Source organism: Malus domestica, chromosome 14 (genome assembly GCF_042453785.1).
Source record: "Malus domestica chromosome 14, GDT2T_hap1".
In the NCBI taxonomy this organism is placed as follows: Eukaryota; Viridiplantae; Streptophyta; class Magnoliopsida; order Rosales; family Rosaceae; genus Malus; species Malus domestica.
Genome location: NC_091674.1, coordinates 11147338 through 11167001, shown reverse-complemented (window position 1 = coordinate 11167001; position 19664 = coordinate 11147338). Strand labels below are relative to the sequence as shown.

Genomic DNA, 19664 nt, shown 5'->3' with positions numbered 1-19664 from the left:
AGTATAGCTGAAATTCTCAACCAAACATCAGTTGTTTGAGCTGGGATACAAGTCAGCACATAGATTAGATTGTCATGGTTTTTGGATATGTTATAGAGGAGATGATAAGGAACAACTTTTGTAAGGGAAACGTTTCGATCGGAGCTACTAAAAATGGGGTTTTGGTACTCATAACATGGCCGTCCAGTTTTCCGTGGAATTAGAAACATAAGTTCGTATTTCAAACCTATTGGAAGATTGCACCGTTGGATTTTCCTGAAATTTTGATATGTCATGGTAGAGAGACAGACAAACAATTCTCATGAAGAAAATACTATGATATAATCTATGGATGATGGTGTTTTGGTCTGATAAATAGGCTGGACGAATTTCTAGTTTTTGGATATCTTTCTTTTGATAGATGAAAATGATGGTAGTTTGATGGAGAGATTTGTTGAGTAAGATCTCATGTATTTTTCTAGGATTTGTCTCCCACTTTTTGTACATCATTCTCAGGGGAAAATAAATGGAGATTTTCTATGGTTTGGTGGAAGTGCTTCTCATGGAAATGATCTCAAAATGTAAACAACACAAGATTTAAGTGGTTCACCAATTTGGCTACATCCACTAGGGTTGTGTTTTCATTGTATTTCACTATATGTGGTAGACTTACAAATACAATGAAAGATGGCTTTGAGCCCTAAGAACATGTAAAAGAAAATAGGAAGGTAATATGAAGGGAAGAATGACTTTTTGTTGGAGTTGTTCTTTTTCTTTCTTTTGTTCTTCTTCTTCCTCTCTCTTTTCTTCTTCCTCTTTCCTCTCCCTTTTCTTCTTCTTCTTTCCTCTATCTTTTCCTCTTCTTCTTTTCTCTATCTTTTCCTCTTATTCTTTTCTTTATGTCCTTCCGTTGTTTCTTTCCTCCTTCCTTTATGTAAATTGCATGACATCTTCTTGTCCAAAGAATCTCCACAAGTGTGCCAATGGAAAGAAAGCAAGTGTTGTGCTAATTATTATCATGAAATGTGTTCCAATGAAAACACACCAAATGTTAGCCTAATCATCACAATGAAATGTGGTCCAATGACAAAATAACAAATGTGAAGCAAATCATGAACTAAGGAATAATATGCAAGATGTTCCTTGCATCCAAAGGCCACGTCCAAACAATTTGGGGGATGAATCATCACAAAACATTTAACTCTTACATTCCTAATGAATACAAACTTGCCAACTCACCCCTTAAGTAGACTTCCACCTTCACATTTAGAGTGGTGAGTAATCACCAAATCATTAACTCCTAATGTTACAAACTCTCCACCTTAACCTATCTAGAGTAGTGACTAACTCCTCATCTTTATTCTCTAATGGTTGCCCAAAATGTCACTTAGCCTTTGTAAGAACAATAAAGCCAAACTCATCATAATCACCTTCTCCAATTCAAACTAAAAATATCTCTAATTACATACGAACGTGAAATACTACTAGCTAGTTTTTGAAATAATTTGTAGCAAAAAGGATTTTACAACGAAACTATTTTACATATCAAAAGTAGGTTCTTGCATAAAATAAATTTAATAAAATCATTACGTAAAATAATAATTATCCACACACACACACACACATAATATGTAATAATTTTTTTTTAAATACGGGGTATTACATGATCACAGGCTCATGCCTCGGGTGCTCTTGCTCCTTTAGTAGAGTTGATGTAAGGGTGGAAGGCACGGTAGAGATAGTTCTTGCCTTGCTTCGGGTTGTGACGCCCAAAGTGCCACCACTTGCGGCAAAGATGTTCTTGTTCTTCTGGTTGGTTGCGGGAATAGCTTGATCATTTCTTGATACCATATGTGTTTCTTGTGGATTTGAAGACAGAGATGAGAGGCAGAGAGGTCCCACCGAGCATGCCAAATTTGTAAACACAAAAATTCTATAACGAATGAAGTGAGAACACGTGTACAAAGTAGATTTGTATTGATGAATTTGTAGGGTTACAATCTCTGTTTACAATTTTCGTCTGATTCAATCTTCAAATTTTGTATAGATGTGTAGGTTGTTGATCCAAGGGTCGCGATGACTTGATCTCGAACAAACAATTGAACGATTGCTTCAAGTTTTGAGCTTGAAACAATGAGTGGATAGTCTTCACCTCATGTTTAGGGCTACGACAAAGGTGATGCTAATGTAGGACTTTGTTGATTCAAGGGTCTTGGCGACTTCATCTTGAATCGAACATCATTACAAGTTTTGAGCTTGTAACAAAGTCTTGAAGGAATTGGCACAAGTGCTTGTTGATTCTTCAAGGAAATGCTTTGGCTTTGGTCGAAAGAAAGCTTCGGCTTTGGTTGTACGTTCTTCAAAGAGAGCTTTGGCAGCGTATTAGTCTTTAAAGATTTGGCAAAGGTTCTTCTCAATGTGAGAATTTCATCCTTTGAATGTAGAAATTGTCGACCTTTATGCTTGTTTGAGGACCTTGTATTTATAGAATTCTCAAAGCTTGTCTTTGGATGGATTTGGCTTTGATTTGTGTCTTAATTTGTCCATGGGAGAATTTAGGCATGTTTTGTGTCTTAATTTCAACCACTTTCCCTTGCTTGGCTGAAATTTATAGGGCTTTCTTGCCTATTTTGCGAGCAATCTTCAATTCTTGCATGTTTTGTGAAGATGCTTTAGCTTTCTTTCTGATTTTGGGAGCAATTTAGGCCACTTGCTGATTTTAAGGAGATTTATTCCCCTTTGCCGCATTTTAGGAATGCTTTTGAGCTTCCTTTGCTTGATTTGTGCCACATGTCATTGATGATTTGTCCATTTGTGATAAGTCATATACCACGTGGAGCTTTGTGATGCATCATTTGCATGCAACAAAATTTACATGTCTACAATTACTTGCAAAGCAAAAAAATCCTCCTTGATTTACTATAAATAAAGGCACAAGAACTGAAGTCATTTTCTCCATATCTCCATGCCGCACCACATGTTTCCCTCAGTTAATTATAAGCCATAACAAGTAAATAATAATAGAGTAAATTACATTTTACCCCCTCAGGTTTGGGTAGGGGTGGGCACGGGCCGAGCAGGGCTAAAATTTAAAATGACTGGACCGGACCCGCTTAAAAAGGAAACGGGACGGGCCAGGCCAGGTGTTGAAAATCTGATCACTGGAACCGGACCTAACTCGGCCCGTTTGAAACGGGCCAGTTCATGATCGATCCTCTTTTTTTTTTCTTTTTTTTTTTTTTTTTCCGGTTTTGATCGTCCTCCACACAAACTCAAATCACTCCAGGTTGTAACCAAAAAAAAATTACAGAGTAATGTGTTGATACCTTTGGTAATATCGTTAAACAGGTGAAAACCAAACCTTCTAAAAGGACCTCGTCGCCTTTCTCAACATCCTCAAATCGCTTAAGGAAATTGTCTCAACAAAGCCCGACCTAACCCAGACCCATTCTCGGAATTGGCCCACCCAGATCCTTAGCTAGCTCCACCATGTCCGAAACCTCGAGATCGAGCTCCCGTCGAGCGATCTCCGGTTCGAGAAGGAACTGGGTTTTTGGCAGGTGAGCTGGGTATATGCATGGTTATGCTTTGTGAAGGTTGGAGAGAATGAGAGTAAGAAAGGGGTTAAGCTGTGTTTAAGGCAGGTGAGATGGGAGAAAGAGAGAAAGAGATTGTGGGAAAGAGAGATCGAGAAAAAGGAAATTAAGTATTCGAGATCGAGAGAGATCGAGAGAGATGAGAGATTGGGGGAAGACCAGATGAGGAAACTCGAAGTGGAGTCTGAGAATAAGAAAGAGATTGAGAGGGGAGGGTTGGGTGAATTAGGTCTGAATCTGATAATAAGAAAGAGAGAGTAATCAGTAGGAATGAACGGTCCAGGCCAGAGGCCCGTTTTCTCTAATTTTTAGAACTGACCCGCCCCGTTATTTACTAGGAACCGACCTGGCCCGCCCCGTTTTGTATTTATAATTTTTGGACCCACCCCGAACTGTAAGGATCTGCCCCGACCCGCAGGTCGAGGACCCTTTTACCCACCCCTAGGTTTGGGGTCGATTTCAATTCCTTACAACATCTTTAAAACATTTCAATTTCATACATTTACTTATCATTTTATTTCAATTTCATACATCCATTAAAAAAATCTATTAAGTAAACCATTAAGTGATGACGTGGCAAATATGGGATCCACATTTGTGCTGACGTGGCTAACAAATTTGTGCCACATGGCAAAAAAAATAATTTTTTATGTATTTAAAATATAATAATATTTACCCTATTAAAAATAAAAAATAAAAAATAAAAAATAAACCAAACAAACACAGAAACCCCCGACCCACCTCCCTCTCCTCCATTCTCTTCACCTCACCTCCCCTCCCATCCAAAAACCCACCCCACCCCCACCTCCCCAACCCCCCCACCCCACCCACCTATTTCCGACGACTTCCCCCTACACTTCCTCAGCTACTCCCTCCAACCAGCAATGGCGATCTGCCACCAAGAATCCCAAGTTTGGGGTCCATGCCCAATCTTGTTGTCAAGGATCCCAAGGACCGCAACGTGCAGTGGGTCTTCTTGGGCTCGCCAGGCGTCGAAAAATACACATACGCCAATCAGCTTTCGAATCTCCTCGGTGTTCCTCACATCGCCACCGGAGATCTCGTCCGTGAAGAGGTCGCTTCTTCCGACCCTCCCTCTCAAGTGGTTTTTGAATCTTCTGATTGCTGTTTTTTTCTGTCATATATGCATTTTATTGGGTTTGGATTGTTTGCGATTGTTTTATGGTGTTGCAAGGGAGGTGGGATGGGTGGGGAGGTTGCAGGGAGGTGGGGGTGGGGTGGGTTTTTGGATGGGAGGGGAGGCGAAGAGAGTGGAAGTGAGAGAGGTGGGTCGGGGGTTCTAAGTTTCTAGGTTTTTTTTTTTAATTTTTTTAATAGGGTAAATATTATTATATTTTAAATGCCTAAAAAAAATTTTTGCCACGTAGCACAAATTTGTCAGCCACGTCAGCACAAATGTAGATCTCATATTTGCCATGTCATCACTAAATGGTTTACTTAACTGATTTTCTAACGGATGTATGAAATTGAAATAAAATGATAACTAAATGTATGAAATTGAAATGTTTTATGGATGTTGTAAGTAATTGAAATCGACCCCAAACCTGAGGGGGTAAACTGTAATTTACCCATAATAATAAAAATAAGGGTAAATTACATAAAACTACCTTAACTATGAGTCAAACTACAATCTCATAACTCATATTTTAAACATTGCAACTTCATACATCAGCTTATGAATTTGTTGCAATGTCAGACTTCTGTTAAATTTTATGTTAATTTGATTGTTAAATGATGATGTGGCAAGAATAGAACCCACTCATTCACCAACTAGAATAAAAAATTAACTAATTATTAATTTTTTATTTAACAATTAAAATTAATTAAAAAATTATTATCTCCTTTCTCCCCAAAACGTCAGTCATCCCTTTTTGTCATCTCCTGGATCCTCCTCCTTCTTCGTCCTCCTTAAACATAGCCAAAATTACAGGCAATTCCCAACTGCATCTCACTTGACCTCAACGCTCCCTCTGCCGCCAACTAGGCTTCCCAGTCCAGCCCCCTCGTCAAATCGATTTCCATTTACCAACTCTAAGCAAGGTGGTCGCCTCCCAAATTGACTCCTCCGCCTCCTTTTGTCAAAGTAATAATCAAAGTTGATTTGTAATATTTAATTAATTTTTTAATAGGAGGTAGGTTCCGTCTCAAGCCACGTCAGTATTTAATAAAGGAATTGACAAACAAACTGATAGAAAGTATGATATTGCAACAAATTTAAAGATAAGTATAATATTGAAATGTTTTAAAGATAGAATATGAACTGTGATTGGCGAGGAATTTAGCCTAAAACTAAACTAAAGCATGAGTATTTGACGTAAGCAGATAATCAGAACGACCGAAGAAACCACAGAATAAAAAAAGAAACCGTGTTGCCATCCATCCGATCCCCCATTCCCCGCAAGATCCCCTCTTTCGTTTGTTCGACTACGCTTGCTTCCTCCTTCCTCCTTCCTCTTTCCATCCATCCATTAAAAAGGTAAATTTTCTGCCTTCAATTTGCTCTGCTGCTTCACTCTCCTCAACTATTTACGCTTACTGCTTTACATCTTCATCCAATTGCATTGTCTGTTTCCATAATTTCGACTGAAGTTTCTAGGAATATAGGATTTAATTGGGTCTGTGCTTGTCTGTGTCTCCCAGGTCTTGTTTCAAGCCAAAGCTTAGATTCTCAGCAGACCTTTTCTGCTCAAAGCTCTCGCTACTTTGTTGTGTTTTTTCTTCACGTGCTCATTTATCTGTGGCTTTCATTTAAGCAGATTCAATTTTTTTTCGTAATTTCGACCGAAGCTTCTAGGAATCTAAGGGCTTTTAAGTGTTTTTAGGCTCTGGTAAATTGGGTCTGGGTTTGTCTGTGTCTCTCCGGCCTTGGTTGAAGGCGAAGGTTGCGTTTGGTTTGATTAGTGTATGTTTTTTTGGATGGTAAGTAAAATACCCAATTACTAGCACCGCGTGTTTTCCTTGTTATCGGATTCAAAAAGTTTCATCGTAACATTCGATTACACGGCTCATTGATTTTTTTGTGTTTAGTTGATCGTTATAAGGTATGCTGGTTTATGCACGTTTATGTCTGCGTCGATGCATCTGTTGGATCTAGTTTCTAATGTTTAGTCGAGGTGGCTGCATTGCAGGAATAGTACATAGTGATATTGGTAATATAGCTTATATTGCAATGAAAACAACTGTTTTCGTTTTCCGCTGTTGCCACTTAATGGGTTCTATAGCATAAGCTACAAGTTGTTTTGAATCTTTAAGGGTTGGGCCCTTGGGGCAGCTTGTCAGGGCATTGTTGATATATAGTTTTTCTATTATTTCATAAACAAACAGTTCTAATCTTGGCAAACGTTGGAAGATGTAGACAGTTAATTATTTTTCTCCGTCTCTTTAATGTCGGAAAAATCAATTTTTGGTGTGGCTAACTCATTATGCATTTTCAGATACTTCTTGGAAGCAGCTACATACACGTACTTGTGGATTTCATAGTGTTGTAATTGTTTCGATGTTGGAGTGAATTTAATAATTTGCAATCAGGATAGCGGAGTCATACTGACAAAAGTCCACAAATATTTCAAAACACATATAATGTTATATGTTGAGAAATTTATCATCGACCATTTTGACTAATAACGCTATCTGCATTTGTGTCTTACTATTAGCAATAAATGGATATGGGAAAAGTTGTTTTTATGTGATGCTTTAATTATTTAAAAACATATGTATACTTTGTAATGGCAGGAAACATGAGTGATTCCTCAAGTAAAGCAACTGGTCTAACAAAAGATGTCGAGACGGAGCTACCGCTGCATTCAGACACGTCAGTAGAAGAAGGCAAGTTTCAATCAGTAGCTAATGTTGATTGTTGATGTGGTGGATATTGCTTCCTCCTATTTCCAAGTTGTTATAGGATAATTATGAAATCCTTGTTAATTTTGTGACTGCAGATTGGGAATCTATTGCAGATCGCACACCTGATGAATTGCTCTCGTCACAATCTTTGCCTGAAGTATCAAAACTATCTTTGGAAGATACCAAAGCTCAGACCCCTAAGCGACGTGGAAGAGGAACATTTTCATATAAGAAACATGAACTTTACAGTGATCAAGTATCTGATAAGTTAATTGTTGATAATGATACACCAGACGATGAAAATGTGTCCCATAATTTGGAGGGGGATCCAAAAGTAATAAAATGTAAGTTATTTGTTTTCCATATTTCATTTGGAAGGAACCAGTATGCTATGTTCTCTTTTATATAGTGATGTTCCTTGGCTTCCAACCTGTTAATGATTCTGACCCAGAAAAGAAAATGTTGATGCCATATGAAAGTCTGCACGTTGGTTGAACATGAAAGAACTTCACAAGTAAATTATTTAATAAATCCTATAAAATTCTGGCTACTTTTTGTTTGTAATCATTGTCAAATAGCATCTAGGGGTTCTAGTCTGTAGGTTTAAATTTTATCTCAGATGGCATGCAGGAACTGAGTGTTTGTTCTTGTGAATTCAGCAAAATATGGAACACAACATATTCTTGTTCTGGCTGACTTTCCACCAAGCACTACGACAATAGAGTTGGAGAAGCTTTTTGTGAATATTAGAGATCCTGGAGTTATTATTCGCTGGGTCAATGAGACAGTTGCTCTTGCAGTTTTCCAAACACCGTCAATTGGTAATTACACAATTACTGAGTTTTTCAACTTCATAAATTTGGAGTTTATGATTAAATTTTAGAGATTCTTGCATTACAAACTTAGACGTGGATTTCTCGGGTCTGCTAGTGTTGTTCATTATTTATGCTGCACATGTTGTATGATGATGATATAAATGGGTGACCAAAAACAGTTGTACATTGTACTTAATGGACAAAACCGATGATTGATAATTTCACTTTTGTTCCAAGTAAGAACTCAAAAGCCCCTAGATTTAGGAAGGAGTGTTTAATGTTGTTCAGACATGGCTGGGTGTGTGATTTGATTCCATTTTTGGGCAGAATGAGGGTTGACTATGATATTTAGTCGTTACTACCTGCAGTCATGGGACTCCTCATGCATGGTAAAAGTACAATGGAAACAAATGTAGCATCCTTCAGACATTGATCAAGAAGCTTCATAATGTTGAAATTTGAGCTACAGTAGGATATAGAGCAGTAAGTGCAGTTTCAAAACTGGTACAATCATTAACAATTTATTATAATTGAAAAAAAAAATAGGACATAGATACAAACACTCAATGCAAGTTGAATTCTATATGGGCCTTCTAGTTGTAGGGACTAAAGAGAGCCTAACAATTGTTGGCCAACAGTCTATCTGCATATGTTTTGGAAGCAATGGTAAACCAACAATACTTATCAGTAACAATAAAGTAATGCAAGTTAAGGGTGTGGTCTCAAGTACTTTTTGAAGATGCTCATGGCTGGTGTATGCTGGTCATAGAAAATACCCTGTTATAAGAATCAATAAAAATAAAATTGGTTTTTAGCAATATGAGAAAGAAGAGATTGCAATTTTTCCAGAAACGAAACGAGTGGATAAACTCTTCTGTTCAATCTTGAAATATAGAAAGTAGATGGAACAAAAGGGATGTAGAGAGAGAAACTGATGTAGGGTGGAGGTCAGGAGATCTTCCTTATGCATGTTTCGTGTGGTGGATTGGGGAGAACAGGTCTGTTAGAATTTTTGGATGAGAACTTTGGCTTTGAAAGCTATTGAGGAGCATTAGGTTGAGATATTTAGGGTTTTAGGCTTTATTTGGGAGGAACAGAGATCTGATTTGGGATAGCAAAGATACAAGGAATTATAAACACAAATGTGCCACCATGGATCCCTGAAAGGTAAATTCAACAGTAACAAGAACAGAACGACATAAGGAAATCTGTGCCTCTTTCAAACACTGAAGCTCGATTTCATTAATCAAACCCTAATAAGCAGGAAATTATAGAGGAAAAGAGTATTTGTAATGCCTAGTGCCTTTATTTTCATTCAAGTTCGAGGGCAGTTTATGCACCAATTCATGCTTATTTATGTAGTCTGGGTGTTAAGCTGTAACTCCGCCTATGTCGTACATGGCCGGTCCCAAGCCCGGATAAAGGAGGAGGGGGAGGGCGTCAGGTAGTCGACAGCCGGCACTCCATGATCACGTCGAATCCTTATGAAAATGAATCCAGAACAAAATCGCGCTAAAGCTAGGGCGTCACCCGTAAATGGCGCGCTGTGTGGCCTGAGCACAGTGATAAGTGAGCAAGGGTCGCTGTATCTCCATCGGCACCCGGATGCAGTGTTAAATGAGCAAGGGGGCCATAGAAACTTCTTTTCGAACGACTCCACTCAAAGTTGTTTGGGAGCATATGCTCCTATCAACTTTACCCGGGACACACAAAAGAAGTACTTTGATCCTATTAGACGGGGGAGGGTGAAGAAGCTAGGACAGAAGGGTAGAGTTCAAGAGAGCAAAATGCGTTTAGGAACGTGGAATATAGGAACCTTAACGGGAAAATCTATGGAAGTAGTGGAAGTTATGGTGAGGAGAAGGATAAATATTATGTGCCTACAAGAAACTAAGTGGGTTGGTAGTAAGGCAAAGGATCTAGAAAACTCAGGGTTTAAACTTTGGTATTCGGGCACAAATAGAACGAGAAACGGTGTTGGCATCATCGTGGACAAGACCTTGGTACAAGATGTTGTAGATGTCAAGAGGGTAGGAGATAGAATCATGGCAATCAAGATTGTAATAGGACAAGAACTTATCAATGTGATTAGTGCGTACGCACCTCAAGTAGGGTTGGATACGAGTTCGAAGGAGAAATTTTGGGAAGATCTTGGAGACTTGGTGCAAGGAATTGCTCAGACGGAGAAGTTATTTATAGGAGGAGATTTAAATGGACACGTGGGCAGGGAGACATGCAACTATGGAGGTTTTCATGGTGGCCATGGTTTTGGGGAGAGAAACGAGGATGGGGAAGCTATCTTGGATTTTGCAATGTCATATGATCTCTTCTTAGCCAACACCTTCTTTAAGAAGAGAGAAGAACATGTGATCACCTACAAGAGTGGGTCATCAAAAACACAAATAGATTTTCTTCTAATGAGGAAAGGGGATCGTATAACTTGTAAGGATTGCAAAGTTATACCAGGAGAGAGCGTGGCTAATCAACATCGCTTGTTGGTGATGGATGTACATATCAAAAGAGTAAGACAAAAGAACAAGACTTGGAAGTGCCCAAGGACTAGATGGTGGAATCTAAAAGAAGAAAAACAAGCCATTTTCAAAGAGAAGGTAATCACTCAATGTGTGTGGGATAGAGAGGGGGAAGCTAGCCAAATGTGGGATTCCATGGCTAGTTGTATCCGAAAAGTAGCAAAAGAGGTATTAGGAGAGTCCAAGGGCTTTGCCCCACACCAAAAGGAATCTTGGTGGTGGAATGAGGAGGTACAAACAAAGGTGAAGGCTAAGAAGGAATGTTGTAAAGCCTTATACAAGGAGAGGACTGATGAAAATGGTGAAAGGTATAGAAAAGCGAAGCAAGAGGCGAAGAAAGCTGTCAGAGAAGCTAAGTTAGCGGCTTACGACGATATGTATAAACGACTAGATACCAAAGAATGAGAGTTGGATATCTATAAACTATCTAGAGCAAGGGAAAAGAAGACAAGGGACCTAAACCAAGTGAGGTGCATCAAGGATGAGGATGGAAAGGTTCTTGCTACAGAGAACGCGGTTAAAGACAGATGGAGAGGTTATTTTCATAATCTTTTCAATGAAGGACATGAAATGAGTGCTTCTTTAGGGGAGTTGAGTAACTTAGAAGAGTGTAGAAACTACTCTTTTTATCGTCGAATCCGGAAGGAAGAAGTGGTTGTAGCTTTGAAGAAGATGAAGCATAAAAAAGCAATAGGCCCAGACGATATACCAATCGAAGTGTGGAAACTTTTGGGAGAGACAGGTATAACATGGCTCACTGACCTTTTCAATAGGATTTTGAAAACGAAGAAGATGCCAAATGAGTGGCGAATGAGCACTTTGGTGCCTATCTACAAGAATAAGGGCGACGTACAAAATTGCATGAACTATAGGGGTATTAAGCTAATGAGTCATACAATGAAGCTCTGGGAGAGAGTCATTGAGCATAGATTGAGGCAAGAGACACGGGTTTCGGACAACCAATTCGGGTTCATGTCAGGGCGCTCAACCATGGAGGCAATCTATCTCTTACGAAGATTGATGGAAAGATATAGAGATGGGAAAAAGGATTTACACATGGTCTTTATAGATTTGGAAAAAGCGTATGATAGGGTCCCAAGAGACATTCTTTGGAGGATTTTAGAGAAGAAAGGAGTACGAGTAGCATATATCCAAGCTATAAAGGATATGTATGAAGGAGCAAAGACTGCCGTAAGAACTCATGAAGGACAAACCGAAAGCTTTCCCATAACTGTAGGATTACATCAAGGCTCATCCTTAAGTCCTTACCTTTTTGCGTTGGTAATGGATGAGTTAACACGACATATTCAAGATGATATTCCTTGGTGTATGCTTTTCGCAGACGATATAGTGTTGATAGATGAAACTCAGGAAGGGGTAAATGCAAAGCTTAACCTTTGGAGAGAAGTGTTGGAATCTAAAGGTCTTCGCCTAAGCCGATCAAAGACAGAATATATGGAGTGCAAGTTCAGTGCAAATGGAGGCCAAAACGAGTTAGGGGTGAGGATCGGAGATCAAGAAATACCAAAGAGCGACCGTTTTCGTTACCTAGGATCTATCTTGCAAAAGAACGGAGAATTAGATGGAGATCTCAACCATAGAATACAAGCTGGATGGATGAAGTGGAAGAGTGCATCCGGCGTGTTGTGTGACCGCTGTATGCCACTGAAGCTCAAGGGAAAATTTTATAGGACGGCAATAAGGCCGGCGATGCTGTATGGCACAGAATGTTGGGCGGTGAAACATCAACACGTACACAAAATGGGTGTAGCGGAGATGAGGATGCTTCGTTGGATGTGTGGGCACACGAGAAAGGATAAGATTAGGAATGAGGATATCCGGGGTAAAGTAGGAGTAGCCGAAATTGAAGGAAAGATGAGAGAAAATCGGTTACGGTGGTTTGGACATGTGCAAAGAAGGCCTACTGACGTTCCGATTAGAAGATGCGACTATGGGGCAGAGGTTCAGGGCCGAAGGGGTAGAGGAAGACCTAGGAAAACTTTGGAAGAGACTCTAAGAAAAGACTTAGAGTACTTGGATCTAACGAATGACATGACACAGGATCGAGCACAATGGCGTTCTAAGATTCATATAGCCGATCCCACTCAGTGACTTGGATTTTCCAAGTCTCCAACCGAGAAGTTTTCCTCACTCGGGAAATTAAGGGAACACTACCCCAACCTACATGCTCCACTCAGAAAGCTTCAACATACAAGCTTTAACAAAAGAAAATTCAAAGAACTTAGCGAAGAAGGCTTTGGTGTATTTAACACAATACGTTGAAATGAAGGAAAGCTTATTTATTGATATCCCCGATAAGCTACAAATATGTACATATACATGAGTCAAAATAAGCACACAAGAGGGAGCCTTCACAAAGGTTGCTTAGGAGAAGTCTCAGCAGTCGGTAGAGCCCCAGAAAGAGAAGGCACCGGAGGGGGATCATTTAGAGCCTCAGTACTGGACAGAACCCTAGAAGGAGGAGGCATCAGAGGTTGATCATTTGGAGCTTCATTACGCGGTACAGCCCCAGAAGACGAAGGCAATAAATGCCTTTGGAACAAACCCACAAATCTCTGATGATCAAGTAAAACCTGACCATCAGTTTCCTTCATCTGGTCAAGCTTCCTCTTCATGTTTGTAGCATAGTCATGTGCGAGCCGGTGCAACTGTTTATTCTCATGCTTGAGCCCTCTAATCTCCTGTTTGAGACTCATCACTTCAGCCGCCAATGATTCAACTTGGCGGGTTCGAGCAAATAGGCGTTGGGCCATATTAGACACAGAACCTGCACACTGAACACTGAGAGCCAGCGAATCCTTAACAGCTAACTCATCAGACCGTTTGGAAAGTAGTCTGTTATCTTTGGGAGTGAGAAGGTTCCTGGCCACCACCGCAGCGGTCATATCATTCTTCATCACGGAATCCCCAACGGTAAGAGGACCAGTAGGGGAGACGAAGAATGGGCGCCATATGTTGTCTGGAGAAGGCGGGGCTGCCTCTTCAACAAGGTTCAAGTCAAAACGACGGTCGGAGGGGCCAGACATTTTCAAAGGTGTTGAAGAGAGAAGAGGTCGGACAAATCAAGATCTTAGAAGTGCAAGAATGAAGCTTCTACTGGTGGAGATTCAAGTGTGCTTTGGAACTTAATGCCAGCCCCTATAAAAATCTGCACTCGACGAAGCTTCAGAAATCGAAGAGGCGCCTGCTCAGAAATCGAAGAGGCGTTTGCTTTCTCAAAAGCTGGGCTGCTTAGAGATCACGAGGGTTGATCTCAGAAATCGAAGAGGCGTTTGCTTTCTCAAAAGTTGGGCTACTCAAAGACCACGAAGGCCGATCTCAAAAATCGAAGAGGCGCTCGCTTTCTCAAAAGCTGGGCTCCCCAGAGACCACGAGGGCCGATCTCAGAAATCGAAGAGGCACCTACTTTTCCAGCCTTTTCCAGCCTTGTCAGCACCTGTCACACGCACACTCAGTTTTGCGGAAATTATGGGCATTCTGTCAAAGACTTCTGGGGAAGTAGAAAACACATGAATCTTACTGTTCAATCACCCACTTCCCACACGCAACAATAGCTCATGGGTACCACAGATAACTTTGCCAAAGTTCTCTGCCAAAGTTGAGCACGTGAAGCTTGCAGCTCCCACTACATCGCTCTGACCAAGAAGGGTAAAAGAATAGCAAAGAAACAGCACTAACAAAGTTTAGACCCATAAATTTTGAAGGTCTAGCTACCATATTATTACCCACAAGGGTAAAGGAACAGTACCACTGCTGGATAATTGGAAAGTCCCTGTGTGTCAACCTCTGTGCTTCGTGGCAAGGTAGACTAGCAAACATGCCCAACCTTTACTCACATTCGAGAAAACACTCCCAATAAGATTGCTTGCTCCAAAATCGAAGAGGCACCGTCCTCCGAATCTCGAGAGCCAGACTCCCAACATGACTACTTTCTTAAAAATCGAAGAGAGGGTAAAGGAACAGTACCATTGCTGGATAATTGGAAAGTCCCTGTGTGTCAACCTCTGTGCTTCGTGGCAAGGTAGACTAGCAAACATGCCCAACCTTTACTCACATTCGAGAAAACACTCCCAACAAGATTGCTTGCTCCAAAATCGAAGAGGCACCGCCCTCCGAATCTCGAGAGCCAGACTCCCAACATGATTACTTCCTCAAAAATCGAAGAGACACTGCTCCCCGAATCTCGAGAGTCAGACCCCCAGCATGATTGCTTCCTCAAAAATCGATGAGGCATCGTTCTCCGAATCAATCGAAGAGGCGCTCGCTTTCTCAAGAGCTGGGCTGCTCAGAGACCACGAGGGCCGATCTCAGAAATCGAAGAGGCACCTACTTTTCTAGCCTTGTCAGCACCTGTCACACGCACACTCAGCTTTGCAGAAATTATGGGCATTCTGTCGAAGACTTCTGGTGAAGTAGAAAGCACATGAATCTTACTGTTCAATCACCCACTTCCCACACGCAACAATAGCTCATGGGTACCACAAATAACTTTGCCAAAGTTCTCTGCCAAAGTTGAGCACGTGAAGCTTGCAGCTCCCACTACATCGCTCTGACCAAGAAAGGTAAAAGAATAGCAAAGAAACAGCACTAACAAAAGTTTAGACACATAAATTTTGAAGGTCTAGCTACCATATTATTACCCACAACTGTAAAGGAACAGTACCACTGCTGGATAATTGGAAAGTCCCTGTGTGTCAACCTCTGTGCTTCGTGGCAAGGTAGACTAGCAAACATGCCCAACCTTTACTCACATTCGAGAAAACACTCCCAATAAGATTGCTTGCTCCAAAATCGAAGAGGCACCGTCCTCCGAATCTCGAGAGCCAGACTCCCAACATGACTACTTTCTCAAAATCGAAGAGAGGGTAAAGGAACAGTACCATTGCTGGATAATTGGAAAGTCCCTGTGTGTCAACCTTTGTGCTTCGTGGCAAGGTAGACTAGCAAACATGCCCAACCTTTACTCACATTCGAGACAACACTCCCAACAAGATTGCTTGCTCCAAAATCGAAGAGGCACCGCCCTCCGAATCTCGAGAGCCAGACTCCCAACATGATTACTTCCTCAAAAATCGAAGAGACACTGCTCTCCGAATCTCGAGAGTCATACCCCCAGCATGATTGCTTTCTCAAAAATCGAAGAGGCATCGTTCTCCGAATCTCGAGAGCCAGATACCACAGACCACTTTTTCAAAGTGCTCTGACAGAGTTAAAACATGTGAAACTGGCAGCTCCCACTACCGTGCTATGACCAAGCAGGGTAAAGGAATAGCATTACTACTTGTTGTTAGGGAGACTCCTATATATGTCGACCTCCATCCCCAACGGACAGGCAGACCTGCAAAAATGCTCAACCCTTCATCATATCTGAGAGGGCACTCCCAACGAAGCCTTTCGAAATATTCAGCTTTCTTTCCCCCCGATAATACCTCTGCAAACAAGCTATACTAGAGCAAGAATATCTCATATCATCAGGGTTAAAAGCAAGAGTATCCCATATCATGCTTTTTCCCTGTCTTTTCTTTTGGCCTTGTTTTTACCTGCAAGACAAGGAGAAAGAGAGCAATCAGTCAGCACTTGGAATCAAGCTTCCAGCCAGGAACTGACTGCCTGGAACCCCTTACCTGATTACTTACCTGGCATTGCTCTCGAGTACTCATCTTCAACATCTTATGTTTCCAGGGAAGATTCCGCATCTGCTTGAGGAACAGATAGGGCAAGTGCGAAGGATACAAGGAAGCATGTGGAGACAAGCGTAACAGCACACGTGCCGATACATTCATTACTCTGTCAAAAGCAAAAGTATCCCATATCAGCAGGGTGGAACGTACTCTAGATTTGATGGACTTGTTTTGACCCTCAAATTCTTCAGTCGGCCTTATACTCTGGAGGAAACCAGAAAACCCTCCAGCTCAGTTCAAGAATAAGCCTGTGGAAAGTTACTTCTTCAAAAGCAAAAGTATCTCATATCATCTCTTCTCATTTTTCTTCTCTTTATCCTTCATGCTGCTGCAAGATGGGGAGAAGGTGAACAATCAGTCGGAGCTCTGATTGCTTACCTTGTCTGTCACCTCTTTCAGCAGACCCCCTAGCTCGGCGACTTGGGGGACTCCTACTACATGGTTTGTATCGCGCTTGACCAAGCCTGAAACTACAAGTAAGCTTCAAGTGAAATTGATACATTACCTTGTGCATCTCCACCAGTTAAAGATACCACCCCTGGATGGAGGAAGAGTACTTCCAGAGAAGATGCCACATCTACCTATGAGACAGATAAGGCAAGTCAAGACGACACCACACTCCGATACTTAGAAGTTTCGTGATTACGAGATCATTCTCCCACAATATTTCCTAATGTCATTTGTACTAAATCATTCACTTGTACTCACTAAATGAGAGCTTGAACCTATGTACTTGTGTAAACCCTTCACAATTAATGAGAACTCTTCTATTCCGTGGACGTAGCCAATCTGGGTGAACCACGTACATCTTGTGTTTGCTTTCCTATCTCTATCCATTTATATACTTATCCACACTAATGACCGGAGCAATCTAGCGAAGATCACAAAAAGCGATCGTTTTCGCTACCTAGGATCTATCTTGCAAGAGAACGGAGAATTAGATGGAGATCTCAACCATAGAATACGAGCTGGATGGAAAGAGTGCATCCGGCGTGTTGTGTGACCGTCGTAGGCCACTGAAGCTCAAGGGAAAATTTTATAGGACGGCAATAAGGCTAGCGATGTTGTATGGCACAGAATGTTGGGTGGTGAAGCATCAACACGTACACAAAATGGGTGTAGCGGAGATGAGGATGCTTCGTGGGATGTGTGGGCACACGAGAAAGGATAAGATTGGGAATGAGGATATCCGAGGTAAAGTAGGAGTAGCCGAAATTGTAGGAAATATGAGAGAAAATCGGCTCCGGTGATTTTGAACATGTGCAAAGAAGGCCGACTGACGCTCCGGTTCGAAGCTGTGACTACGGGACAGAGGTTCAGGGCCGAAGGGGTAGAGGAAGACCTAGGACAACTTTGGAAGAGACTCTAAGAAAAGACTTAGAGTACTTGGATCTAACGGAGGACATGACACAAAACCGAGCGCAATGGCGTTCTAGGATTCATATAGCCGACCCCACTTAGTGGGAAAAGGCTTTGTTGTTGTTGTTGTTGTTGTTGTTGTTGTTGGGTGTTAAGCTGTATAAGACTTGTAAAATACTATCTAACTATATCACTGAAGATTCTCTTTGAACGAAATTTTATCTATCTTTTATTTTCGAGAAGTTTCTCTACTACCAATGACCACAAAGTTCTATTATCCCTTCTTTTTGTGTTCTAACTTGGTGGTAGTTGAGTTGCAAATCAATCTCACATTTTGACAACATCCCCGTGTCTTAGATTAAAATTTTAAAAAGCCTTCTGCCTTGTAATCTTAAAATGATTTAAAAGAAAATTGTATAGAGCTGTTTCATTTTTTCAAGCTGCTTAATTTTTTCATTTTCAATGACAAATATGCTTAAAATGGTGAAACATTATTGAAACAGTTAGCTATGGTGATGGCTTAATGTATGTTCTTTTGCTACAATGTCTGTGTCATTCTTTTGTTGATTTCAAAATGTGATGATGGCTTAAATGGAAGAAGATTATGGAGGAATAGATGTTTCAATCCTTTTACTAGGTTGCGTAGACTGGGAGCTCCCTTTCTTGTTTAGCAATTGGACCTCCACGAAGCATTACATTTTACGCTTATTAAGCACACAATTGTGATTCATTGTCTGCGTTTAAGTTTCTGCTTTGCAGTTACTTTAATCATTTCATGATTTTAATTTTTATGCAGCACTCGAAGCTCTTAGCTGCGTTCGATGTTCTATGACAGTGCGAGTGCTTGAAGAGAATGATTTCCTTTTGAGCTCAATTTCACCGAAAGGTAAAAAAAGCAACATGAACTTTTTACCGTTACACAATAATATTCTCTTACAACACAAAGGAGACCACTACATTTTTGTCCCCTTATCTACAAATATTGTTTGCCTCATACATTGTATTAATACTATTCGTTACTAGATCTGGAACCTCCTCGACAAAGGCCACAGACATCAGCTAGAACTGCTCAGAGGCTCATTGCTCATGGAATGGGACTGAAACTACCTTCAACGGCCTTTGGGTCAAATGATTTAAAGAAACAGGAAGATGATCGAAAGAGCCGCATAGTCATGAGGCAAAAGTTGAAAGATGACGCTTGGGGTACAGATGAAAATTAATATTTTTCTTACATGACAAATACTTTGCTCCGTTCCTTTTCGATCTGTATATGACCTCTGTAACTTAAAGGGTCTCTGTATTTGGTCTTGTAAGCACACATAATCAATTTCAATGCTAGAAAAACTTGAGTGGCTTGCATATATATGGTTTCGGAATGCGTGGTTGACTTAACTCGAAGAAATTGCATCTTATTCGATCTTTGTGTGTCTCTACTACAACTATCTTTTTTTATAGGACGTATCTTGTAGCCAAAATAAAGCAACTTTTCGTACATTGTTGCAGCAAATTGTTAACTCCCAACCCTGGTTGTGGGAGGACGAATCACACTTTTACTACTAAACCATACCCGCTACAATCCGAACAAGAAAACTGGTCGAAATGAAAAAAAAAAAAACCTCTAATTTACAGGCTGAGGATCTATGTATGGCTACAAGGATGCGGGGATGCATTGTCCTAGCCAATTGACATAAACCATATACCATCAATTAGATAACTAAAAATGTAGGTAAGACCAATAAAAGTTGTTTTTATGAAACTTACATAGTCCGCACCTGAGGGATTAGTTTTGATTCTCCCTCCTATGAACTCGAGCTCAAC

General features: G+C 40.7%; 1 protein-coding gene across 2 annotated transcripts; it reads left to right on the top strand.

Annotated features, from left to right (window-relative positions):
- Window positions 1–5918: 5918 nt before the first annotated feature.
- On the top strand, window positions 5919–19207 carry LOC114821045 (uncharacterized). 2 transcript variants are annotated; one of them, XM_029092806.2, is made up of 7 exons: window positions 5919–6072; window positions 6237–6515; window positions 7329–7421; window positions 7535–7783; window positions 8099–8260; window positions 18643–18732; window positions 18870–19207. In XM_029092806.2, the coding sequence occupies exons 3-7, from the start codon at window positions 7334–7336 to the stop codon at window positions 19064–19066; spliced, it is 786 nt and encodes a 261-aa protein (XP_028948639.2). In that variant the 5' UTR covers window positions 5919–6072; window positions 6237–6515; window positions 7329–7333; the 3' UTR covers window positions 19067–19207. The 2 variants fall into 2 exon arrangements, with proteins under 2 accessions (XP_028948639.2, XP_028948637.2); XM_029092804.2 differs by lacking the exon at window positions 6237–6515.
- Window positions 19208–19664: the final 457 nt, after the last annotated feature.

Excerpts from the sequence above, each read along its gene's own strand:
- LOC114821045 (XM_029092804.2), top strand. The coding sequence starts at position 7,334 with ATGAGTGATTCCTCAAGTAAAGCAACTGGTCTAACAAAAGATGTCGAG. Across the intron at positions 7,784-8,098 it reads GGATCCAAAAGTAATAAAAT|CAAAATATGGAACACAACAT; the intron begins GTAAGTTATTTG and ends TTGTGAATTCAG. Across the intron at positions 8,261-18,642 it reads TTTCCAAACACCGTCAATTG|CACTCGAAGCTCTTAGCTGC; the intron begins GTAATTACACAA and ends ATTTTTATGCAG.